The sequence below is a fragment of the Balearica regulorum genome, chromosome 2 (genome assembly GCF_011004875.1).
Source record: "Balearica regulorum gibbericeps isolate bBalReg1 chromosome 2, bBalReg1.pri, whole genome shotgun sequence".
NCBI classification, from domain to species: Eukaryota; Metazoa; Chordata; class Aves; order Gruiformes; family Gruidae; genus Balearica; species Balearica regulorum.
This window is the reverse complement of record NC_046185.1, coordinates 64,290,159-64,313,259: the sequence shown is the minus strand read 5'-3', so window position 1 is coordinate 64,313,259 and position 23,101 is coordinate 64,290,159. Positions and strand designations below refer to the sequence as shown.

Below are 23,101 nucleotides of genomic sequence, written 5' to 3'. Positions count from 1 at the left end.
CGTTAGCATATACTTGCTAATGAAACTAATAAGCTAGGATCTAGACAGTACTTGATTTTTTATTAATACAATGAGATCATCATTTATATCTTGTTACAATGCTTAAAATTAGCCAGAGGTGTTGACTGTGGGCAGTATGCATCCCATTAGGCACTCCTTCTATCTTCTACCCATAGCAGCTAAGCCTTCCCAACAGGAAGATTGTTGCCAACTACGGAAATTTCCAAAACTTCTCACATCATACCTGACAACTAAAATAAACTTATTTCAGGTTGCCCCTCCTTCTGAACTAAACTATAAGATTGCCAGGATTTGATAGGAAGAACAAATAATGAGTAGCAGTAAAATAAATACATTATTTTACAGTCCTTCAGTTGTTATTTTTCTTTCTGATAAGATGCTGAATTTATCACTTGCCTTTGTGGAAACGGTCTTCAAAAGTATAAATGCCTGCCTACTCTTTCCTTTTCAGCGAAGCAAACGCATATGATGCGGGTACAGACAAGCAGCCAAGAGGAAAGTTAGCTGTGAATTTTCAGCACATCCTCTACTTGCGGTACCTGAGGAAGCTCAGGTAACCCTCATGGCCTCCTCATGTTCCTCAGGTCAGCCACGGAGAGAGAAGAGCACTCAGGCAGCAAGCGACTGTGGAGCATGCACCTACACTCACACACCCAACAAGTATAGCACCAGCCAAGAGCTGAACTCCACAAGAAAATACTGCTTCTGAAGGTCAAGTAACCCTCCAAAATACTGAAAGCTTCACATAGATCTTGAGTAAAACTTTACCTCCTAAACAATGCTAAAACTTTGAGTCCTTTCCACTCCCCTCCTCTCATCACAAACTTCCTACTAGTAAGTACTTCAAGGAAAAACTACATTTCTTTCCTTTGGGCTCTTCCAGAGGATGATTCTGTAACTCTCCAAGATCCTTTTTAAGCCAAACACAGGAAACAATAAAGCTTTTCATTTCCATGCAGTTAAACTAGTAATGTTAGGTTTCAGCTGAAAAGCTCAAAATTATTTGCAAGAAGCAGTAAAAGGTGATGACAAAGCTCGATGGCAAGACTCAGCACATAAATCTGCGGCGGTTACGGGTAGCATCTCCTCTGTGCATCCCTATCTACTACCAACACCTCTAACAGGAAACCCTTCTGTGAGATATTTGCTTGACTTATTCTTTCAGAACACGGGTAAGTTGACACATTGCTCTGACTTTTGCCACTTGTTTTCCCCAAATCTGCTGTAACATCAACTGGATCTCTTTACTTTACAGGTACAGAGTAATATTATCCAAAACAGGTACATCAAATATTACTGGCAGAAATTTCTCTACTCAAAGAAAGCAAAGCGTTTCAAAAGAAGGATTAATGGCTCAAATAGAAGAAGGTGGGACTTATGGACTTCCTTCACTTCTAGTTTTACAGTCAAAATGGAAATATCAGGACACTGCAATTTATTACAAAATAAAACAAAATTTACAAAATATCAAACCTCCACTAATTTTGCCTGGCTACTTTTCTTTCAGATCTCAATAATGCCTTCCAATGGCATATGTGGTCTCATATATTTTACGATATTTGGACCACACATGTTAGCAGCATTTGATATTCCAAAATTCACATGGGTTTAAGCAAGCACAGTGAACAACATGCTCCTTTTTTACTTTTTAACTCCTCTTTTTACTTCAAAGCAGCTGTGTAAAAAACACATAATTTTTAGAAGTACACTATCTTCCAACATTATTTGAAAAAGCATCCCGTATCTATTCAGGCTGCTACTACATAGTAATAGACATTTACTTATAGCTGTTGCTCTCAAATGGAAATTTTTACACAGCTTTTCCAATCAATTAAGATTTTTTGAAAATCACATGATCCTCACATGATATTACCAGCACTGTAACATTGATCCCATTTTTAAAGCACATGAAAAAATAGCAAAACAACCTTACAAAAACCAAATGTATTATTAATGACTTTTACAGAAAAAGTTTTGTAACACAGATTCCAGTTCAGCAAGTGTTTGTGCTCCAAGTAACTTTATAGATATGAATGATCCTATTTGACTCAATGGGATTACTCATATGCAAAAACTTATTTCAGAAGCAACTCATGATTTAAAATTCATAAGGACGATGAAGTACAACTGTCAGTTAAGGCCTTTCTCTGGTATACTTATATAACAAAAATATGCTTATATAAAAAATAGTTTAAACATGTATCAGATAAAATTCTAGTTAACAAAGTCTTATATACTATAAAATGCATACTGTACAGTAGTAATGGTGTCTGGAAAAAAATCTCTAAAGATAGAGAATAAATCTATTTTTTGTATGAAAAATTTCTAAATCCAGAATTGTGCTTAATAGTGGCAAAATTCAGTCTCACTGATGACTTAGGAATTTTATTTTTATTTTCTTGTTCGTATTTTTGTGTAAGTATCTTAAACTCAACAGTGAAACATCTCTGTTCTGTGTTTTGCCACAATTTACACGTAAGTAACATAACGATGTAGCAGAAATTAGAACTTGGCACCATTAACACTTCTGATACATTCACCTTGTCCTCAACCGCATTGTCTCCTAGACACAATAAAGGTGTAGCCAAAGATTTATCCTGCCAATAAGATATAGTTATAGGTCCCATGAAGATTACTGACACTGAAGTACCAAATATGTACTGGCCTTGGACTTAGCAGATAACATGCCAGTTTTGAGACACATTCAAGTTGACAATAAATCAGTATCACAGTTCCAATAACAGGAAAAAATACCTTAGAGGAATTTTTGTGTTAAAACATTCCACTTTTGAGTTAGCTGTTAAATGGTAATCATCATAATGGACTAGGCAGTAGGCTTTTTGTGGCTGAAGTGTGCAGACATTTTACTACAAGGCTATTTTGTTAAGTTTCTGTGATTTTCAACTGCACAGTATTCTCCCTTTAAATCAATTTTGTCTTCCAAAAAAAAAAAAAAGGAAAAAAAAAAATCTCAAAATGAAAGATGTTTTAGTAGCAATCTTATTATGAATTATACTTGTTTTCTACATCTGCACACGCAAACACTTCCACAGCCTCCATAAGACCTCCCTCGTGTGCATATAAAAAAAGCAATACTTATGGGCTATGGAAAGCTAGAGAGAGCAAGACACACTAGTTCAGTACTGCTTACTAAATTGTAAATGTATTTTTTCTCTCCTTCTCAGAACTATCTCAGTGTTTGTGACTAGAAGAAGTTTGTTAAAAGGGCACCAATTTCTCAGGGTGTATGGGTTATAACTTTTTTTTTTTTTCAAGCACCCTTTTGAACTTATTTCAATTTTCTGGTTTTGATGATAGTCATGCTGACAACTTTTTTTGGTCCATCAAACTCTGTAGTACAATTACATGAATTTACTTTTAATAAATTACCATCTTTGCATATATCAGTCAAACCATGAAGACTAAACACTTGCAAATAAAATGCATTATTAATTTAATTGTCACAGCCTATTTAGCTAGCTTCTATTAGTATTTGCTATTATATGCAATGTATCAGAGGACAGAATCAAATTCAAAACATAAAGAATAAACTGATTATATTGTCCTAGAGAAATTAAAAAATAGCAAGCTTGCAAAATTATAATCAAGGCATTCATGTTTTAAATAGGTAAGAAAACTACCTAACTTAATTTATAATATGTTTATACCCAAAGTGATTGTTTGACATGCTGAAGAAGGATTTCTTTGGTTCCTAAAGCCATTAAAAGGCACCAAACTCTCTCATAATAGGAAGGGAAAGGTGGAAAGGAAAGCAACGATGGCCTGGTATTTACTGCACTGGATCACGTGGCTTAAACATCCACCACCACCAGCGAGGGACTGCTACTAGAAAATTACGTCGTCGTCGTTGTAGCTCTGCCACAACTATTTGATGCTGCTCTACATTAAGCTGAAGCGCCAGCTAAAAGGTATTGTAGAGAAGAAATATTCAAAAAGTGGATGAAGAAATTTCACAAGAAGAGAGCACGAAGTCATTCCAGTATGGCTTGTTCGCGCTGGCCGGGGGCGAAGCTGCGGCAGGCTGCGCTAGCAGATGGGGCAGGGCGGCTGCAGACCTGAGCTGGGCTCCTGCTCCCCGGGCAGACGGGGCTGCGAGGGCTGGCTGTGAACCTGCCACCGCGCAGAGGGGCGGCAGGGAGGGACCCCCGTCCTCCTCCTCTCCACGCCATGCTGGCAGGCCAGCCAGAAAGCCTTTGAGGAATATGGGAAGAAACGGGGAAAATGGAAACAGCCAGAACGCTATCAGAAGAAACACGCAAACAAAAGCCAGCAACAACCGATTTAGATTATAGCATCCTGCTTGTTTAGGAATTCATTTCAAGATGATGATTGCTAAAAATATGCCTCTCAGGCTAAGATACTATATTTGGAAATCTATTGTATGTATCCTTTATTGCGCACATATTCACTAGGGTAACACAAGTTATCTCCATGTTGTATTTATGATGATTATACAGTAAGTACCCCCTTGTAAAAGAACATATTGGTATTGAATGCTTCCAGTTACAAAATAAGCCACCAGAGCAAAACATTTTTCATAATTGTTGTGCTGTGACAAAAGATAACCAGCATAAACTTTAATATGATATCTGCTTTGATAAAACCATAATTGTTGTTTCGATGCATCATTCCATACTTTAGATGAAATAGAATATCTCAAAACTCTTTAAATAACCATGCGTTAGGGAAATTCTGCTTAAGCACTTTGTAGGGAAATGTCATTAAAAATATAAGCACCACTTAAATAGGTGACTAGTTAAACATAAGGTGTATATGGTGTGTTAATTTAAGACCCTACTCTTAGGTCACTCAGTGATTTAAGCATGACAAATCTGTGAGGAAACGGACTAATCAACTACCATTTCCAGTGTCTTTAACAAGAAATGAACATCACCCAGACAGAGTTTCACAGTGTTCTCCTACAACTCCCAGCTATTATTTATTTTCCCCTTCTTTCATATCAAAACCAGAAAATACTCTTTATTTATGAAAGCCTACACCAGAAGAATGAGTTACAAGGCAGTAATACTTGAAACAGTATCAAGTATCCAGCAATGAACCCTGCAGTTAGGATAACTCCATCTACCCAGACTGGAAAAGAATATGCGATCTTATGGCTATCGAAAAAACATCAAGCTTCTAGTTGCCCCAAAAATTCAATGAAATATCAATAGCTATGTCACAATGTGCCCAATAAATCTGAGGCAAAAATCTGTTTATCTGCAAACACAGTAACATTTAGTTTGTAAAACACAGTTACATTTTAAGCCACAGAAAACATAACCTGCGCCCAGAAAGAGTTTGAAAATAAGTAACTGTACACAGACTGAGAAAATTAATTAATTGATTGTAAAAATAGCCAAAACACCAGATCTCTGTTCCTGCCCAAGAACACTGAGGAAACTTTCCTTTTGATTCCTCTGTGGCTTTGACCTCAGTAATCACCATAAATCTCGGAAAGTAATTTTATAAACCTATGAGCATCAAGGCCAGCAAGGAAAAAAAAAAAAAAAAAAAGAATAAAAATAATTGATTTTGTACTTGGAGGGACAGTTACAACTATGGAAATTTTGAGAAAATAATATCACCTGTCAAAAATCTGCCCCAAAAGGTGCAAATCCTACCCTTTTTACACAGAATTGCTTTCTACAGCAATTTTTCTATTGACACCCACAGACATGTCATAAGCACCACACTGGCAGAGCACCTAAGCCTGTTAGCTCCCTCTCTAGTTGGAGTTGAGCTAAAAGTTCAGGTGACTTCATTTTGGGTAAGCTAAGTATTCCAGATAAGGTCTCCACATATAGTATAAGTTAAAATGAGAAAGAATTTTAAAGTAGTTTACCTTTCTTTGGGTGTGCCAACTCCATGCTTGCCCAGTAAATGAGTATTCAAATGCTTCTTCATCACAAACGCCACCCTACCAAACAAACGGAAAACCCAGGAAGATTATTTTTTTATTTTTTTTAATACAGTATTTTTTTTGTTTTGAGCATGCACTTGAGATATTTTATTAAAGGTGGACTTTTAAACAACCCTGCTAGACTACGATTTAGATCTGGGAGTCCGTTCTGTAACAACAGATTTGCTTCAGATTGCAGTTACTTGACTATTTTTCTTACAAATAAGTAATCACAACCATACATCGCTGGTCAAAGAATGGAAAATCCCCTTCTGCTTCTCATTGCAAATTAGAGCACCTTATACAATACACTGATAATATAGTCTATTTAACCTAAATAACATTTTGTCATGTTATAAACTAATACAGTTTTAGTTACACCTTTGAATTTATTTAAGCCTAACGGGCCCATCCTGCAACCCCTTCTTCATACAAGCAGAAGTTCTATTGTTTTTAATGAGTAACACAAAAATACAGCAAGATTAGATGCTTTAATCACTGCTTATGTCCGGTCAAACTTCATTGTATTAATTATTTAGAGAGATATACATGGAAACAAATTAATAGCCTTAGTTATTTTATAGCCTTGTGAAAAAAAGAATAGAAAACTGGCAAGACATTGTTCAAAGCATCAACAGCAGCAACAAAATATATACTACCTGGCATTATGTTTCTACCAAACAAAACACTGATAATTCACTTTAATTTTGGTGGCATACATAATGAAAGAGATAGGAGCCTATCAAGTACCATTCTTCTGCTGATAAGACCATAACATCAATTTAATTATATCATGTGACTGCTTCAAACAATTTAGATATCAGACTGAAGCTTCAAACTAAAATGGTTCTCTCGATAAGCAAAAATTTTACTGCTGCAACTTTCAGTGTGAAAAGGGCTTGCAAACATTTTTGTTAATTATGTATTACAGCTGTCCTTCATAAAGTTAATTACTAATAGCTGAAAGGCAATAGACTCTATTTGCATATGTACATGAAAGGCATGACATATGCAAAAATATGATTTTAATTAGCATTCCATGATATGAAGGGCTACAAATCAAACTGGCATGTTATAAGATTTTTAACATTAAACGCTGAATTCATCTGGACGTGTTTGCAGTAACGGACAATGGAAGGACTGTAAAATGCTAGCACTATGGGGTATAAGAGCCACAAAAGCCAAGAGACAGTACTTTTCCTTTACAAATATGTTAATGTAGCTTCTCCATGTCTGATCTACTTTGGGCACTTTCACATTATTACAGAGAATCTCTCTTGTGCATCCCTTAAGGTGTAAGAATATAATTCTGTCTTATTTAAATTATAGCAATTTCCTTATTTTTTACAAAAAGACATTAAAAACCATCTTAAATACTTTTCCCTCACAAGTATAAGTATGGCATCATAATCATTACAACTGTGAATAATCTATCACACCATTACCATCATTACTATGCAAGTGTCATCAGAATTACTGTACGTGGGGAAAATAATTGTAAGAAAATAAAAAAATGTGTGCTAACAACAGCACAAGGCATTCAAAACATACTGCCCTTACTTTTCGGCAGAAATACTAACCATTTCCACACAGCTGTGAAAGGTACCAAATAGATTTTAATTTAGCAATACTTATATTTCCTGTTACAAATCTCCATTGTCCCCCTTCTCTAAAAGAAAAATAAACCCGAAGATATTTCCATGAAAGGGCAACATGCCATCAAAGTTGTAAAGGCATAGTTTGCTATTTACATTGAATATGAAGATCTCAACCAGCTACACAGTATTTCTAGTGAAGTTTTTGGTTTGTATTTTTTTCTTTTTTCTTTTTCTTCTGAGCCTGTATACTAGAAGCTTCCAAACAAAAGCTGAACATTTCTTATACCGCACAACTGCAGGGGGTGCAGACAGACCTACCTTTCTGCGAAATCAAAGACAAAGGCCTTGTTAATAATGTGAAGCAATTAATCTCATAATATTAGCTGCCTCCTCTCTGTTGTATCTAGGTTCTGAGTAACCATTTTGCTGCTCTAACACAGCACAACTAAAATGAAGTCTGACTCAGGAAGTGTCCTCGTGTCTACTAATATTTTAAGCTTTTATTGTAAGGCTTGAGGAGTGCAGAATGCCTCCATGCAAGCCTGGAATGCTCAGCATAGCTCAGGAACAGCTCCCCCCCTTATAGAATCAGGCCTTAAAAACAAAAGCAAAGTTGCTATTTTCATAAGAAATTGAGAACAAGATAAAAAAAATATTACCAACAGAGACTGCTCTTATTGAAACAAAAGATTTTTTTCCTTAGACTTGAGGCAAAGTCTAAACACCTTGGTTTGGATGCTGAGTTTGAGGACAACCTCAACAAAAACAAACAAACAAACAAAAAGTATAGGAACTATTTGTGTATGTTTACCAAATACTGCAGGTGATTTTAAGAGAAAGGTGGTAATGGTGTTAGCTGGCTTTACAAAACAAATAAAAAAATTTTTTTCAGTGCATTGTTAACTCTGAGTTTCTTACCAATTACTGCTTTAGTAGTTTAAAAATATTGGTTTTATCTATGCCAGCAATTTACCTCTGCTGATGTAAATCATTTATTCTTAAGATATTGCCAGAACTGAATAGATGGACATGACTTAGCCTTGGTCTTTTCAAATGAATCTTAAGGGATGCCTGGCTGGCACCAGTAAGGACTCAAGAAATGAACCCTTTCAAGATTTGTTGCTCTAATACATCTTCAAATCAAAGAGAATCTTTGTCAGCTGCAATAAGCACAAATTCAGGCTTCACTGAATTTCTCAATTCTTATTTTTTAATTCTAGTGAAAATAGAAATCCTCAAGTGCTAGAAATTAACTGGTTTCAGAAACACATCAAAAGGGAGTAGGAAAAACCTGTAATTGCCATACACATTGCTGTTTCTAATACAAGCTCGCCCAGCCAGACTAGAGCTCTGGAACCAGTTTTACAAACCCTGATCCGGACGTATTCATCCCCAACCCAGACGAAGACAAGAAGCCACAGCCCAGCTGCTCCCCTGAGGGTCAGTTCTTCTAAGGCAGAAATGTCTAGTCTATACATCCAAGCCATGGTCACTAGGAGTTCCCTCCATTTGTTAGGAAGACTGCTCCTAGCAGCCTCCTCTTGCAGTGGAAAAAGGTGTGTAGGTAGGTCGGATTTTGTTTGCTTGTAGTGGCATTCTGTTGGTTTAACTTTTTTAGTGATTTTCAACAGCTCTGTCTCCAAACTAGCAACAACCTTCATCTTATAAACTCTATGTTCAAACTTCAGGATAAATTAGACAAGCTGAAAAATGACACAAAGCTCTAGAATAGCATCCATACTACCTATGGACAATTTTTTGCACATAAACTATAAATAAAAATAATTTTCAGTCATAAATATATGAGCACCTTTCCCAAAATAAGTTTGCAGAATATTCCATTTTCAGTTTAGAAGGGTTGTGCCTTTGTAGGAATGTGTCCACTCATGTTCCACGGGAGTCTTCAAGCAGTGCTTGGACTCTGAGAATGCCCGTAACTGACTTAGGAGCCTCTACAGACTTGTCTTCAGTTATAAAAGCACATCTTAATGTACAAAAGAAACAAAAGGACTTCTAATTCTGGGAATAAAGAAACATATTGGACAATCTTTACTTCCACTTTTTAGTCTAAGGTAATACAAGTCCTTTGGCACATATAACGTTTATCATTGCAGTACCCAAGGAGTATGAACAATCTGTCATGTATTGTCTGCTCTCTCATTTCCTCTGCCCGGAGAGAATTGTGCTCTGTGAAGTATCTTGTTTTGAGAGGGCAAAAGATTCTAGGTTTTATTATGTTTTGAATCTATAATAGCTTTTTTCTTTTTAATATGTACATCGCTGTGTTAGTGAAAAGCCAAATTAAAAAACGAAACACACACAAACCAAAATGAGCATTCTGGACCATAAAGTTATGAACTCTGTTATTTCCTGAGCGTCGACCAAGTGCTCAGCCTTGGCCTAGTTCCAAGGAAGGAGCTACATCTTACCTCTACCAGAAAGTCTCTTGAAGCCATGTCAACAGACCAGTCCTCTTGTAACTGCACATAACTGCTGAGGAGGACCAGCACGAGAATTTATTTTTGTGGGACTCTACAAACAACGTATCCAGCAGTTGAAGAGCAATTTTAAATCACTTCTCAGCGGATACATTGCTCTCTGCAATTGCTCTTGGAGAATTCATCTTACAGACAACAATGTTCAATGACGACAGAAAAGTCCAGGAGAATAGCAATGAATATCTACCCTTTATTGATATTCTCAATATCCTTTACATCTCCTTTAAACTGTCCAGAACCTCTTGATACATGAATTTAACTCTGAGAATGCATGCAAGCTACTGCATGACATGTGCAGGCCCCAAGTATACAGGATGTTTTAAAAAGCTCCTTGAAAACTGTTTTTTGAAAAAAACCACAAACACAACAAAACAAACACAACACACCCACAAAAAAACCCCAAAAAGCAGAATAGAATGCTATTATTTTAGAATTATTAATATTTAGTACTTGTTTTATCACAGGTTTCAGGCACTCAGAAAGGACAGAATGGTTTACCATTTTGGATAAAATGGGAGATCTGACAGCTTCAACGAATAATAAAAAAAAGGATCTCTTAAACTTTTATACACCATCACAATGAGGAAATAATATATTATCCTATCTGCATCAGTTTTTGTTTTCCATAATCTGTACTTGAATTTCTATCCCTGTATCTCCACCTGAGGCAAGAAACCAGAAAATCAAGGCAAGCTGCTTGGATCATGCCAAGAACAAGGACAGTACATTCAAGCAAGTAAATAACTCCAGGGACTCAGTGGTTCTTATTACCTGAATACACCGCAAACCCTAAGTGTTTGTAGTTGAATGAGTGGTTCACATGGAGTGATACCAACAGGTGTATCAATTAGTAAAAGGAAGAAATAGCACAGTTTCTCAAGGAATATCAAGACCCATGTGTATTTCAGAATGTTCAATAAAATTTGTAATTACAGATTTTTGCATATACTTTAGATTTGTACACGTAAAAGTAGAACTTCGTATATTCGAATAAGCACTTAGTCAAATAGTACCTAAAGTGTTTTTTTTTTTTAAGTTTGTATAGACTGTTTAAGTTTTTTAAGTCTCAAAATTATGTAAAAAGTTGCTACCCAAATCTCATCTGTCTGTCAGGGTCTTGTATTCAGCAGGTCAGCTTCAGGAACAAGAGCGTAGGGGAAAACACAGAACTGCCCAGAAAGCAATGGTTTTCACTGAACAAGTAATCTCTGTTTCCATGCATCAAAAGTCTAAATTCCTGGGAATTTCTTCAAGTCCATCATTCATGGATGTTTGCTGATTTTTGAAGGGTCCGGGCTGGGGCGCTGATAACTCTCTTGCATGACTGCGCGCAAGGGACTCAATTTAAAAGAAAGTATCTGGCAGGGCAGAGTCTGGTGTGGAAGATATCCAGTAGTCTGAAAGGCTTCATGCCCTTTGTGACAAGATGTCAGGTTCAAGTAAATATCTGGCAGGGCGAAGTCTAGTGTGGAAAACATCCAAATATCTGAAAAACTTCATGCCCTCTGTGACAGGACGTCAAGTCCTAGAACCCTGCATAGGAAAGCTGGGGTTTTCTGCTGACTCATTTAGCAGCCAAATGAAGCAGGTCTTATTACTTCCAGCTAACAGTTATGGTTATTCTTCTTAAGTTAAAAGAAAATAAAAAAAATCAATAACATTTCAGAAGGTTAACAAGTCATGCGTAATCACCCAGTCTGCAACGTTCAGAGCACTGTGGCCTTACACTCCCTGCTGACCCCATGTGTTAAAGAAGGATATGGCTATTTTATGCTCCACCCTCACTAACACTCATAATTAAACTGGAAAGTAAAATGCATGAATTTGGCACATGTGGCTCCTTCTTTCTCATCTTCATGTGCAAGCAACCTGGCAGACTGGAAAACGCAACCTTTTTCTCTTGAAAAGAGAAACTGAAAGAGGCAAATGAGGACAACTTTGCCATCACTAACAAGACAAGAACCAGAGCAACATGGCAAGAATACCATGGTAATTCATGGAATCTAAAGACTAATGCAAGTTTTAAATTTCTGAGAATTATTATCCTTTCTGTCTTAAGTTTGAAGGTGTGTATTTTTACAATTTTCCATGCAACAATCAGGTATGTTTCTTAGTTATTTATTAACTTTTCAGCTTTGCCATGGAGATGTTTTGTTGCTGGAGTTCAAAATCCAACATTTTCAAAAATTAATTTTATGACCATATGCAATCATGAGTGCAACAGACTATAACTACCTCTTCTAAAACTACCTCATCTCATTTTTACTGTCACTTGGATTGAGGCAGCAATGAAGCCAAGGTGCTCAACGAGAAAGAAAGAAGGGAGAAGACAACAATTTATATTAGTGGAACACCTGTACACAGCTTGCACCCAAGGTAGACTTGAGTATCACAGCAGCTACTGTTCCTGACTTGCTTTGAACAGGATGACAGACAACAGGATTGTCAATGTGCTGTTCAATGACCTGCATCAATCTCAAGAATAATTTACTGCTGTATCAGACAGATCATTATGGATGAGTTGCGCACTATCAATCAATCGACTGTGTTGTTCCTGCATATTCCTGCATCTATCAACCAGAAGAGAGAGAAATCCCTCAACATAATCTTGTTGCTTTCTGCCACCAATCTGCATCCCTCAAGATATGAAAGAATTATTAGCCACATGGCCATAAGGTAATGGGCGCAATTACCTCCTTTTACATATTCTGGCTGAAGAGACCTGGGTACAAAGGAAACGAAAACTAAATAAAACAGAAAACCTCCTCTACTGTTCCACTCAAGCTGACTTGGAGAGATCTTGCCATCCAAAGTTGCTGAGTTCTCTCACCACGCCTCTTTTAAGAGATGTATGTTATAATGTAAACCATCCAGGACAGAAATTTGGTCTGTCATTGCAAGGACTGTGGCAAAAGAGGAATACGCTGGCAGTATTTACGTTATTTCTTCCCCAAGAGGGAACTCGCATATTTGGTATTGTGTACCTCACCTGAAGTTCTTATTTTGTAACCGAAATCAGAAAGGTAAGTTAGCTATAGGTCCATTCTGAATTTTATTGGTTTGGGGTTTTGTGGTGGTTTTTTTTTTTAAATACAAAAAGTACCCTTCAATAGCAGATGCATGAACGACCCAAGTCCAGACAGTGATAACTGTTATTAACATAAAGGTGAGAGGAAAAAGTGCAACTGGGAACTTTTAGATTTGCAGATACATAAAAAGCCCCTCACATGGCACACAGTGAATATGGTGCAGTTCACGTGCACTGACAACAGTTTCCAGAGACCACACGCTTTGCCTCCTTAAAGGAGGCAGAAAGCCATTGCACTCTTAGTCCATAACTCTCTGCTGAAAATGAGACTTAGTTACTTCAAAAGAATCTTACCGCGTGGCTCAAAGCGTATAGGCTGGATGACACAATTAAACATTAGTGCACGGACAAATATCTCAGTAAATGACGCAGCACAATATTATACATAAGAAGTATAGTTTGGACCACATAAAACACCGCCAATACATTTTAAGATGTGCAAGCATAAAAAGTGACAGAACAGGGCCCAAAGCATTATCCATTTCATAATACCGTAATAAAACACCACCAGAAGGTCGTGTCTGCTGTTTCAAGGCATAACAGCATGCAAACCAAGGGGAATACCAGTCAGCTTAAAGTAGAGGATTTCTCTGAAAACAAGAAGTGGATCTTCCCCTACAGTACCCAATCACACGTTAAATGAACAATGGAGCGTTTCAAGTGGTGGTATCCCCTCACCACACCCACCCACCAAACATCAGGAATTAGGAAGGCTCTAAAATTCACAGCAAAATATCATTTATGGACAGACGAAAAATTAACGACCAGCGAAACAGGTCAGACCAAAAAAACCAAACAAAATGCAACCAATTTTAGGAAATGCATACCTTTTTATTCTCCCCAAACACCCATGCTAAGAAATGAAACTGAAGTTGTTCATGCACCATTACTAAAAATAATAATCTACTTCAACAATATGCTGCTGGGTATTCTTCTCAAACCAAATAAAATGTTATAGACTATTTTATTTTTGTTTTAAACCTTATTTTTCCTACTGCATGTGAATTGATCTACTGTCCATCTAAATATCCACAATTATGTCATGGAGTGAAAAAAAGAAAATTGGCTAGTAAAAAATGAAATAAATAGGAGATTGTTTATTATACATTATATTGCTAAACTGATAACTGTAGCTAAACAAAATGCCTCTCTCCTTATTTTGTTTGCTTAATGAGCAGACTAAAAATAGCTGAACAGTGGCAAAAACTTTAAAGTCAAAAGGTGTTCACTCTGTCAGGAAATCACCTTACAGATATATGAGAAAATTAGTACTGCTACAAGAAATGTTTGTTTCGATATTCAGAGGAGTTAATGAATGTTAAGTGATAATGGTAGACAGCAGCAGTATGTAATTACATTTCTAAACACACCTGAGCAAATCACTTCTAAGCTAAAAGAATCACATGTTCTATTAATTTTCATTGGTTATCAAACATCTGTAACTGTCACCTCTAACAGGTGTTTGGTAATCTAACAGCTGCACAATGTACTAAAAAAAAAAAAAGACAGAAAAAACCAGACAGAATCACAATGTGCTTTCTGTGGTGCCGTTATCAACTCCTCGGTCTACCATAATGCAGAAACTCTTTACCTAAATTCTGAACTGCAGCCTTAGGCTCAGTGGTGGGAGTGCCTTGCAGCAACATCCAGAAACATGACACCACCAGAGAACATAACTGGTATGCTCAAAGAGGCTGCAGGGATGCACTAAAAGTAAATGAAGGTTTACACCTATAAGAACCGTGATCCAAAAGAGCGTCTACCAACCTTGCCGCTGAGAAATGGCTTACGTCCTCTGTTTTCTCACAGTATGTACATTCAACATCCCCATAACTCTGGTCCCTTCCTTTTCTATTCCCTCTCTTTCTTCGGACAGTGGTCTGTCTCCCTACTTGTGATACAGTCCTTTTCCTAGCATGCTTAGGACTTCAGATACAGAATTTCACGTAGTAGGTATCTGTTCCACATACCATCATTTTGCATCTGGAAAGAGACAGTGGGATGAACAGACTAATGTTTGAAGCGGGAAGTTCTTCAAAGTAGATTCAACCTTTTGGGAAAGTCAGGTGAACCATATCTCTAAGTGCCCTGAGAGGAATTTCAAAATATCTAATCTGCAGACAGTTTGTACAGAGATTCCCAGCGATTCTAAGGAGCAAAGTCTATGCATATTGAAAGTGCAAGAAACAGCCTGTAAAACTATCTCAAAATAAGGATGTTTGAATGAGTTTCTACTTAAAATTAAAATGAACAGAGCTAAACAAATATACTTAATTTTAACCTTTTGTTCTTCCTGAACAAAAAGTCGCTTCTGATGTTGTAGCTTCTTCCTAACTGCTCAGAAATTACACTGCAGACTGAGTCACCAGGTTTACAGAGAGCTTCTACAAGACAGCTCTTCCTAAGAGTAAAATCCTCCTCATCTAAACAATCTACTCTTGCCTGTCTTTAAAGGAAATCAAAACAAATCTCAAGATATTGATTGCGGGCTAAAAAACACATAGGGCCTGCAGTAGCAGTGCCACCATATATAATTCAGTCAATTCAACAGCTATACTGCCTGTGGTCTTTTGCAAAGTTGCAAGGTACAAAGAAAGGAATGAGATGAATAAATTGGTCACTATCTGATGACTGAACTGCTCAGAAGTCATACACAATCAGAAGGCATACACAATTTTTATTGACAATTTACCCACAATTTGAAAACGCTGCTGGTGATAGATGGTGGCTGGAGCTAAGACTCTGCAGTCTGCTTGATCTGTGAAAGTAGTGAGAATCTTGCCCTAGGTCTTTGCTTGACATAGAAAAGCAAGTGCTGGTTGATTTGTTTATTCCTGAGAGTTAAATTCAGCTGTAAAACATATCCTTTTTGTCTTATATCCAGGCATTCCACAAGACTGTTTGACTTAAGGTAGAAAGCAAAATACTTCAGAATATCTGTTTGCCAAAGTAGCTGCAACGACAAAAATAGTAAGACTATGACAGCAGGACCTAATCTGTAACCATCAGATGTACCATCCACATGGATGAACCTTTAAGAACAGTTTGGTCAAATCAGAACAGACTGGTTCCAGCCAAGGAAAAAACAAGGTAATCCTTTGGATCAGATTGCTTTCAAGCTACAGAAAGGCATCTGGTACTTTTACACACATAAACATGTTTGGAGCACGGGAAAAAAGAGGACTTGCACCTTGTTTCTGGCTTTCCTTGTCCAAGGACTCTCAAGCCTGGCCATTGCTACCTCAGAGACGAAGAACCAGCAAACGCTGTGGCATCAGACCAACCATATTAGTATGCTTAACACCTGGCTAGTAAGTTTGATTAATGGCTGATTTTTCATTGTTAAAAGACATCTTCATTAGTAGTTGAGCATAGCTAAAAGCTTGGAGTTTTCAATCTCAACCGGCATCTCAATCTCTCCAGCTATTCCCATCACAGCCATCCTCAACTCTCCCCAAAAGCGGAGAGTTGCAACAAGTTCCTCCTCCTCCCACTGACAGGGGAGGAGATTGGCTGAAGAAAGTAACAGGGACTGTTAGAGGAAACGATGATATGCAGACCAGAAAGACTCTTATGCACTCCACAAGTACTACAGACTTGGAAATCTCTCTCAAATTATGGCACTGAATGTAGAGTGTGCAGACGATATTAAGAGCAGCATGGAAGTGCATCCAAATGAGAATTCCAGATAGTAACAGTGGCGTTACTCCACTTGTCCCATGAGCAAACCGCAATACCTCTCACCACTTCATCACTAAAGCTGCTAAGTGCAAAGTCTGGTGTTTCTTAGATTTGCCTTTGATGTCCAGCAGGACTCACTTCAGACACAGAAATCCAAAGCCAGGACTGCAGGGATGAACAGAGTATTCACCTGAGATGTAATTGTTATTGAAGAAATAAAGACAATTAAAACCCCCACTGCAATTAGGATGCTTTGCACAAAAAAGCCATTCTTGCAGTTCAGTTTGGATGTTGCATGCACGAGGTATGAAGACTGTTATCAGTCTGGGAAAACCAAAGGAATATAGGTCAGACAAATCAGTAAAGTCATCAAGATGATATCTGTGACACAGCAGAAAATGTTCTCTGGCAAAGAATATTCCAACCCTAGCTAGCAGTTGAGATTAACTCTGACCATTTTTGGCCACAAATCAAGCATGGGAGAGATGGGAACTATATAAGTGCCCAATGGAATTAAGAAAGACACATCTTTCACATCTTTGGTCTCAAGGGCCTAGATAGACTTACATATGCATATTGAGCATAGATATGAACAAACAGGTGAAGGAGAAATCAGTTTTGTTGCAAACCAAAGCTTATAGCATGTTATCTAAAAAAGAAAGGAGAATTGATGAATTACCTGAAAAGATACATTAAAAGGAATTCAGTTTTTTCTGAGCTTGCCAACCAAGGTCCTGAGGTACGTTACTAACTGGATAAATTACAGGTACGTTAATAACTGGATAAATTACAGGACTTCTGTTCTTATATACAAAGTGACAACCTGGTCCTATAAAGAGATATAAATCACGTCTCTCTAAAAGAAAAATTATTTTCAGTCTCAATGTCTTTCTGAAATGAAGCTTCACCTATAGGCCTCTTCCTTTTCTGATCCTTGCTGTCCTTGCAACCACACCCCCATAAAGCCTTATCTCAAGTGCTAGCCTGAAACGATGGGAGCCCACGGGTTCACTTTTGGCAAGAGGGGAACCTGACAGCAAAGGCGACACAGGTACCAACACATGCGCTATTCCTCCACTTTATTCAGTATTGCATCACATTTTGATTTTCATGAGTGTATTCCTGCTAGAGCATTGAAATTTAATAAATACGTTCACAACTGAGACGTGTACACAAAAACACGTGTCCAAATGACCACCTGCAAACACCATATTTCCCAAAGGTCGCTCGCAGCTATGGAACAGAGTATGTAACCACCGACACGCAACTCTCCGCTTAGCTTTGTAACATGATGCACGTCCCAGGGCTCTCACTTTGGAGCAAACGCAGCTCCCCGCTGCTTGACTCGCACGACCCACGTGCCACAGGGCTTGCTGCACTTTACCCATCGGGGGACCAAGTAGTCCTCGCACGGTTTTCAGCCAAGAAAGGCCTCAAATTTTAAGCAGTTTAAATTATTCTCCACAAAGATTAAATGCGTACAAAACGTTTTCTCATTTGTTATAAACGGAAATAAGCAAACAAAAATTAAGGGGTTTTATGTTTCTTTACAATTTTTCAGGTTAGCAGAACGCCCAAAACAATGATTAATGACATGAAATGTCTGAATCTGGACAGACCCGGAGACAGAAAGTCTAATCAACGTGCAACTTCTATAGTACTGAATACTAGGCAATGTTATGTGCAACACATAGCCAAATGGATTGATGGATTGATTTTTTATAAAGAGTTACAAACAAAATAGTCCAAAATATTAACCAATAAACACATGCCTGGGTGGAAATGCCCCATTATAAAATTACTGTAAAGATGCTGAAACTGTTCAGGGGAGAAAAAAAAAAAAAGTCCAATTTTCCACATAACCTGACAGTGCAGAGTTTTCTGATAATAAAATCCAAGGAACCTGTAAACCCAAGGCTCTAATTTTCTTATGGCGACTGTGTAATATTTTGCAAAGTAAAATTGACTGAGATGGAAGCTATTTTGCATGGTACAGTGGCGATGGCTAACAAATGAGAGTTTTGTGGGCTGAATGTTAGTCCCCTGCCTCATCTGCCACCCCTAATGACAGCAGCCACCTGCTGTTTTATTGTCACAGCTGGAGCCGGTTCACACTCCTTGGTGCTGAGCTCTGCCCATGAGCGCCAAGCTCTCGCCTCGCCTCATTACTTTGATGAACTTTTTATGGTCAGCACCCATGAAGACCTCATCTAGGACTATACAACCTAGATCGGCTTCAGGGAGTGCTTCCAGCTAGCATGAGGTGATAATACACAGTGACACCACGGCTGCTACTGCCTGTCACTTAGTCGAGTCACTGTACTATACTTCTGGCTCTACAGGGCCCTCAACAGGTAAAATGCCATGAAATGCTCCTATATAATAAAGTTCACTCTCTTTTTTTCACGTTGCAATATAGAGATCATATCCTACTAGCAAAATTTAGCTTGTCAAAGATAGATAATAAAATTAAAAAAAAGTATTGTGCTGTTTGCTACATATAACTACAGACAAGAATTTTCTGCCTTCCCTAGACATAAACCTGCTGCCTTCCTAAAAATGTATCCTGCCGTTAAAGACAGCAACCATGAAAACCATATTATGGCTTGATTAACACCACCAAATAGGGAAAAAAAAAAATATTACATGCATTTTACAAGAGAAGAATCATTTTAACTTAAAGAACAGAAAGCACAAGACCAAAAATCAAGCCAGTCAAATCAAATTATTACCCAAATGAATCCACAGTGGAGAATGATATATGCTACTACCCTTCCCCCTCAAACTCCCCCACTTATACATTTATTAGATATGATAATATATCAAATCAAGATAACAATGAAGCAAAGCCTTTTACATCTTTTTACTTAATCAGAGCAGTCTGATACTATTTTCTGCTAATTTTAAAGCAGATATAATCATACTTTCCTTTTCAAATTTTTTTTTGCACTAACAAACACTCCCAGTCTACGGAGCCTGTATACATTTTTAAACTTCATCAGAAAATTTTTAGTGACACACTTAGAACGGATTGTTTTATGCTTGATCATTGAAATTTAACCCCAGATTTACTTCCAGCAGTAGAATATTTTTGGTGTCAACAGAGTTTTACATTTACCCATATTTGCATATATCATTAAGATTAATATATGTGCTATTAATAATAATTTCATTAACATTCTGAAATCATCAAATAACATTTTGACTTTTGAATGGCTGTAGGCTATTATAAGCCTAAAAACCAGAACATTTTCAGTATTCATTGTGTAGCAATCCAGCTGATCAGTTTTGACAAATTCATGCAATGTTATAAGCCATTAAATTTCATTTAGTTTCATTTAAACATTCTACCTAAAAATAAAAAGCAACTGTCTTTTTTGTACAGACAGTATGATTTCCAATAAATACCAGCTCCCAGAATCCTCAAAAAAATCCCTTTTTTTCAATTTTACTGAAATGTTTTCAAATTTATCATAAATAGAGGTTCTGAAACAATATTTTTGAGGCCACTGACCTAGCAAGAGTTGAACATCTCTAATGCGGGTATGGCGCAATTTAATTCCTTCTTAAGAGGGACAGCGCTGCGGATACCCTATGCTTCGCATGACAAGACCTCTATGACATGTGGAACCTTTAAAAATGTTGCTGAGCACAGGCATTACCCTACATTTCTGAGAAGTTACGTATGCAAGCCCTTCTTTATTAGTGCTTTTTAAGTGTGACCTAAACTGCAGTTGAAGAGCCAGAAACAATTTCAGCAAAGGTATCCATTCTGCTCAAAGCTGAGCACCTCCCTCATAGTCCTGAAAAGTCATGAAGAGAACTGGAGGACACACAGAACCTCACGTAACAAGTGCCTAAATTGTATGAAAAATGCAGTTAAATATAAGTGACTCCAATTTCTCTACCAATAAATTTTCAACACGTGCTTATCTTCTGCATGAGTTCAACAAGAGAAATTCTTGTGAAGCACAGTGACATATCGATCTCATCCTTTGGAAAGTCCAACAACAGAAAATTGCTTTGAGAAGAAAAAGGATTTCCCTTCTTTTAACTAGATGACAAATCTGTCAAATACATTTATTTTTTTTTAAGCAGTAGTGCGTCAACTGTAGTATGCCTATTGCATGTTTTGTGATATGACACAATCCTAAAAAGTTTTTCTTTTATCAATCTCTAATCGATAACAAAAAACTAAAGCCACAATTAGGTAGGTATTTATTCTCCTGTTATAAAGGAATGTTTTAAAGGATGCATGGCTAGCCAGATTAGCTATATTTGCTCACTGCCTTACAAGAAGTAGCCTGCATGCATGTATAAATATTTGGAAGTATTTTTCCTTTGCAACACTGTGTTGCCTTGGCATTATGACTGTGTTTTAGAGTTGTATTCTAAAATACAACTTCAATTTACCCAGCACTTACAGTTCACTGGTCTGTAATTCTTAATACCCCTCTATTTTCCCACCAATTTTAATTTTAGTGGCTATTATTTAAAGTTCATTTTCCATGCCCTTACAATTGTGATTTTTTTCCAACGTGACAACAAACATCAGTGCCATATCTGATGGTGACGTTTACTAGAGTAAGAAGAAACAAACTTTTAAAAGAGAAGCTATCAGAAAATCATCAGACAGTAACAACTTGTGGTCAGTATCAAGATGAGCTGCATGTGAACAGACAGTCTGGAGGTGACAGGATTTGTATCCAATTACTAATCCCCTGAGCCATTCAGCCCCCTGAACGATAAATTTCTATAAGCTGATCCCTTAACCCATCACCAGCTGGTCATGCTACTGCATTCCAACAGCAATGACGAAAAGGGAAACACCTTACATTTTTTACTTAAATCTCCATGATACAGAATAGTCATGTTAGAAAGTCCCCAGACCTCTTTTCTCATTTACTGCATAGAAGTTTTGAAAATGGGTCCTACAAAAATAGGAATAGGCAAATGAAATTATTGGGCTTAACATACATATTCTGTCTTCTGTATTTACTCCGAGACAAAGAAGCTTTCAATGTACATATTTTCCCTTGTACTGAACAGAAATACATGTTGATCTTAAAAAATGGCTAAACTTCTATGCCCGCTGTTAAAGAAAAGGATATTCATATGAAGGATATTGGAGACATTGCTGAGGAATTGTTCACCCTCTAAAAAATATTATCTCTGTAATGCTGCCAGTGCCAGCGTCAGGTTGGGCAATTAGCCACTTAAGTGTGAAAAAAGATCTGCCAAAATGCTATTTTATTTTTGCCTCAGAATTTTTGTGTATCTGTGAGCTGGTGTGTGTTTGTGTTCATGCATCAGTGGAATCTGGTTGTTCATGCCAGGTTTTCTTATCACACTTTTCTGCCTCTTTGAACTTGCACATTCCCGCAATACAAAATGGACACGTGTCTGCTGATAATGTCAACATACTTACATTCACAAGGAGAGATTTTGTGTAACTAGATCTAAAGTAGCCTTTTTTGTGTTCATTACCTGACCCTGTCTGCTTACACAATACTAGAAGAGCCATTCATGGGAAGAACTCCAATACTGCAAGCACCTTTAGGAGATGTTAAAAGACAACAGATGTGGAAGAAATTAGCATCCTATTACAATATCCCTGGTGAAATTCTCTCCTACAACCCCCATTTTTACATGTTATCTGAAAGAAATTCTCACTTCTCACAGCTACCAAGGTTCGATGGGGTGCTGAGAGCATCCTGTTATCTTTTTAATTTAGATCTCATTATGCTTTATGCTCCTGTACATCCATCTAGGAAATTCTGCTTGGAAATATGAGTAGGTACAATATACATCTAATGCAGTCTGACTAGCGCTACTGCCTAGAAAGCCTGAAGACATAACCAGATTTCTATCTCCTTGTCCAGAGTAAAAAAATTCTGGATTTTCTTTTCCTGTTTGTTAGTTTGTTGCTTTGTTTTGGTTGTTTTTTTTGTTTTGGTGGGGTTTTTTGTTTTGTTTTTTTTTTATTTTTGGGGGTGGGGTGGGGTATGGAAGTGGGCAGCAGACCCACCAACTGCAAGCCTTTATCTAAGTTCAATAGCAAAAGTACAATCATTCCAAATAAGGTGACTTCAACAGTTTTGATATAGTCATTCAAAATTAAAACCAATGCAAAAAAGATATACACAATTTGCAAATCAAATCTGAACAGTGCCAAGTACAAACAGAAGTATGAAAAACCCCTTTCATAACATTTCAGAATACAGATATTACCTGGTATTGAAGCTACCTTCTTGAATACCTATTAGAGAACTTCAGAAATCTTAGCAGTACT

At 37.3% G+C, this 23,101-nt stretch overlaps 1 protein-coding gene across 4 annotated transcripts in view; it reads right to left on the bottom strand.

The window, feature by feature from the left end:
* Positions 1–23,101, bottom strand: part of ZNF407 (zinc finger protein 407) — a 348,756-nt gene that overhangs the window by 207,808 nt on the left and 117,847 nt on the right. For all 4 annotated transcript variants that reach the window (XM_075744551.1, XM_075744553.1, XM_075744552.1 and 1 more), the window contains one exon: positions 5,888–5,962. In XM_075744551.1, the coding sequence (XP_075600666.1) occupies positions 5,888–5,962 (75 nt within the window). The remainder of the gene's footprint in view (positions 1–5,887; positions 5,963–23,101) is intronic.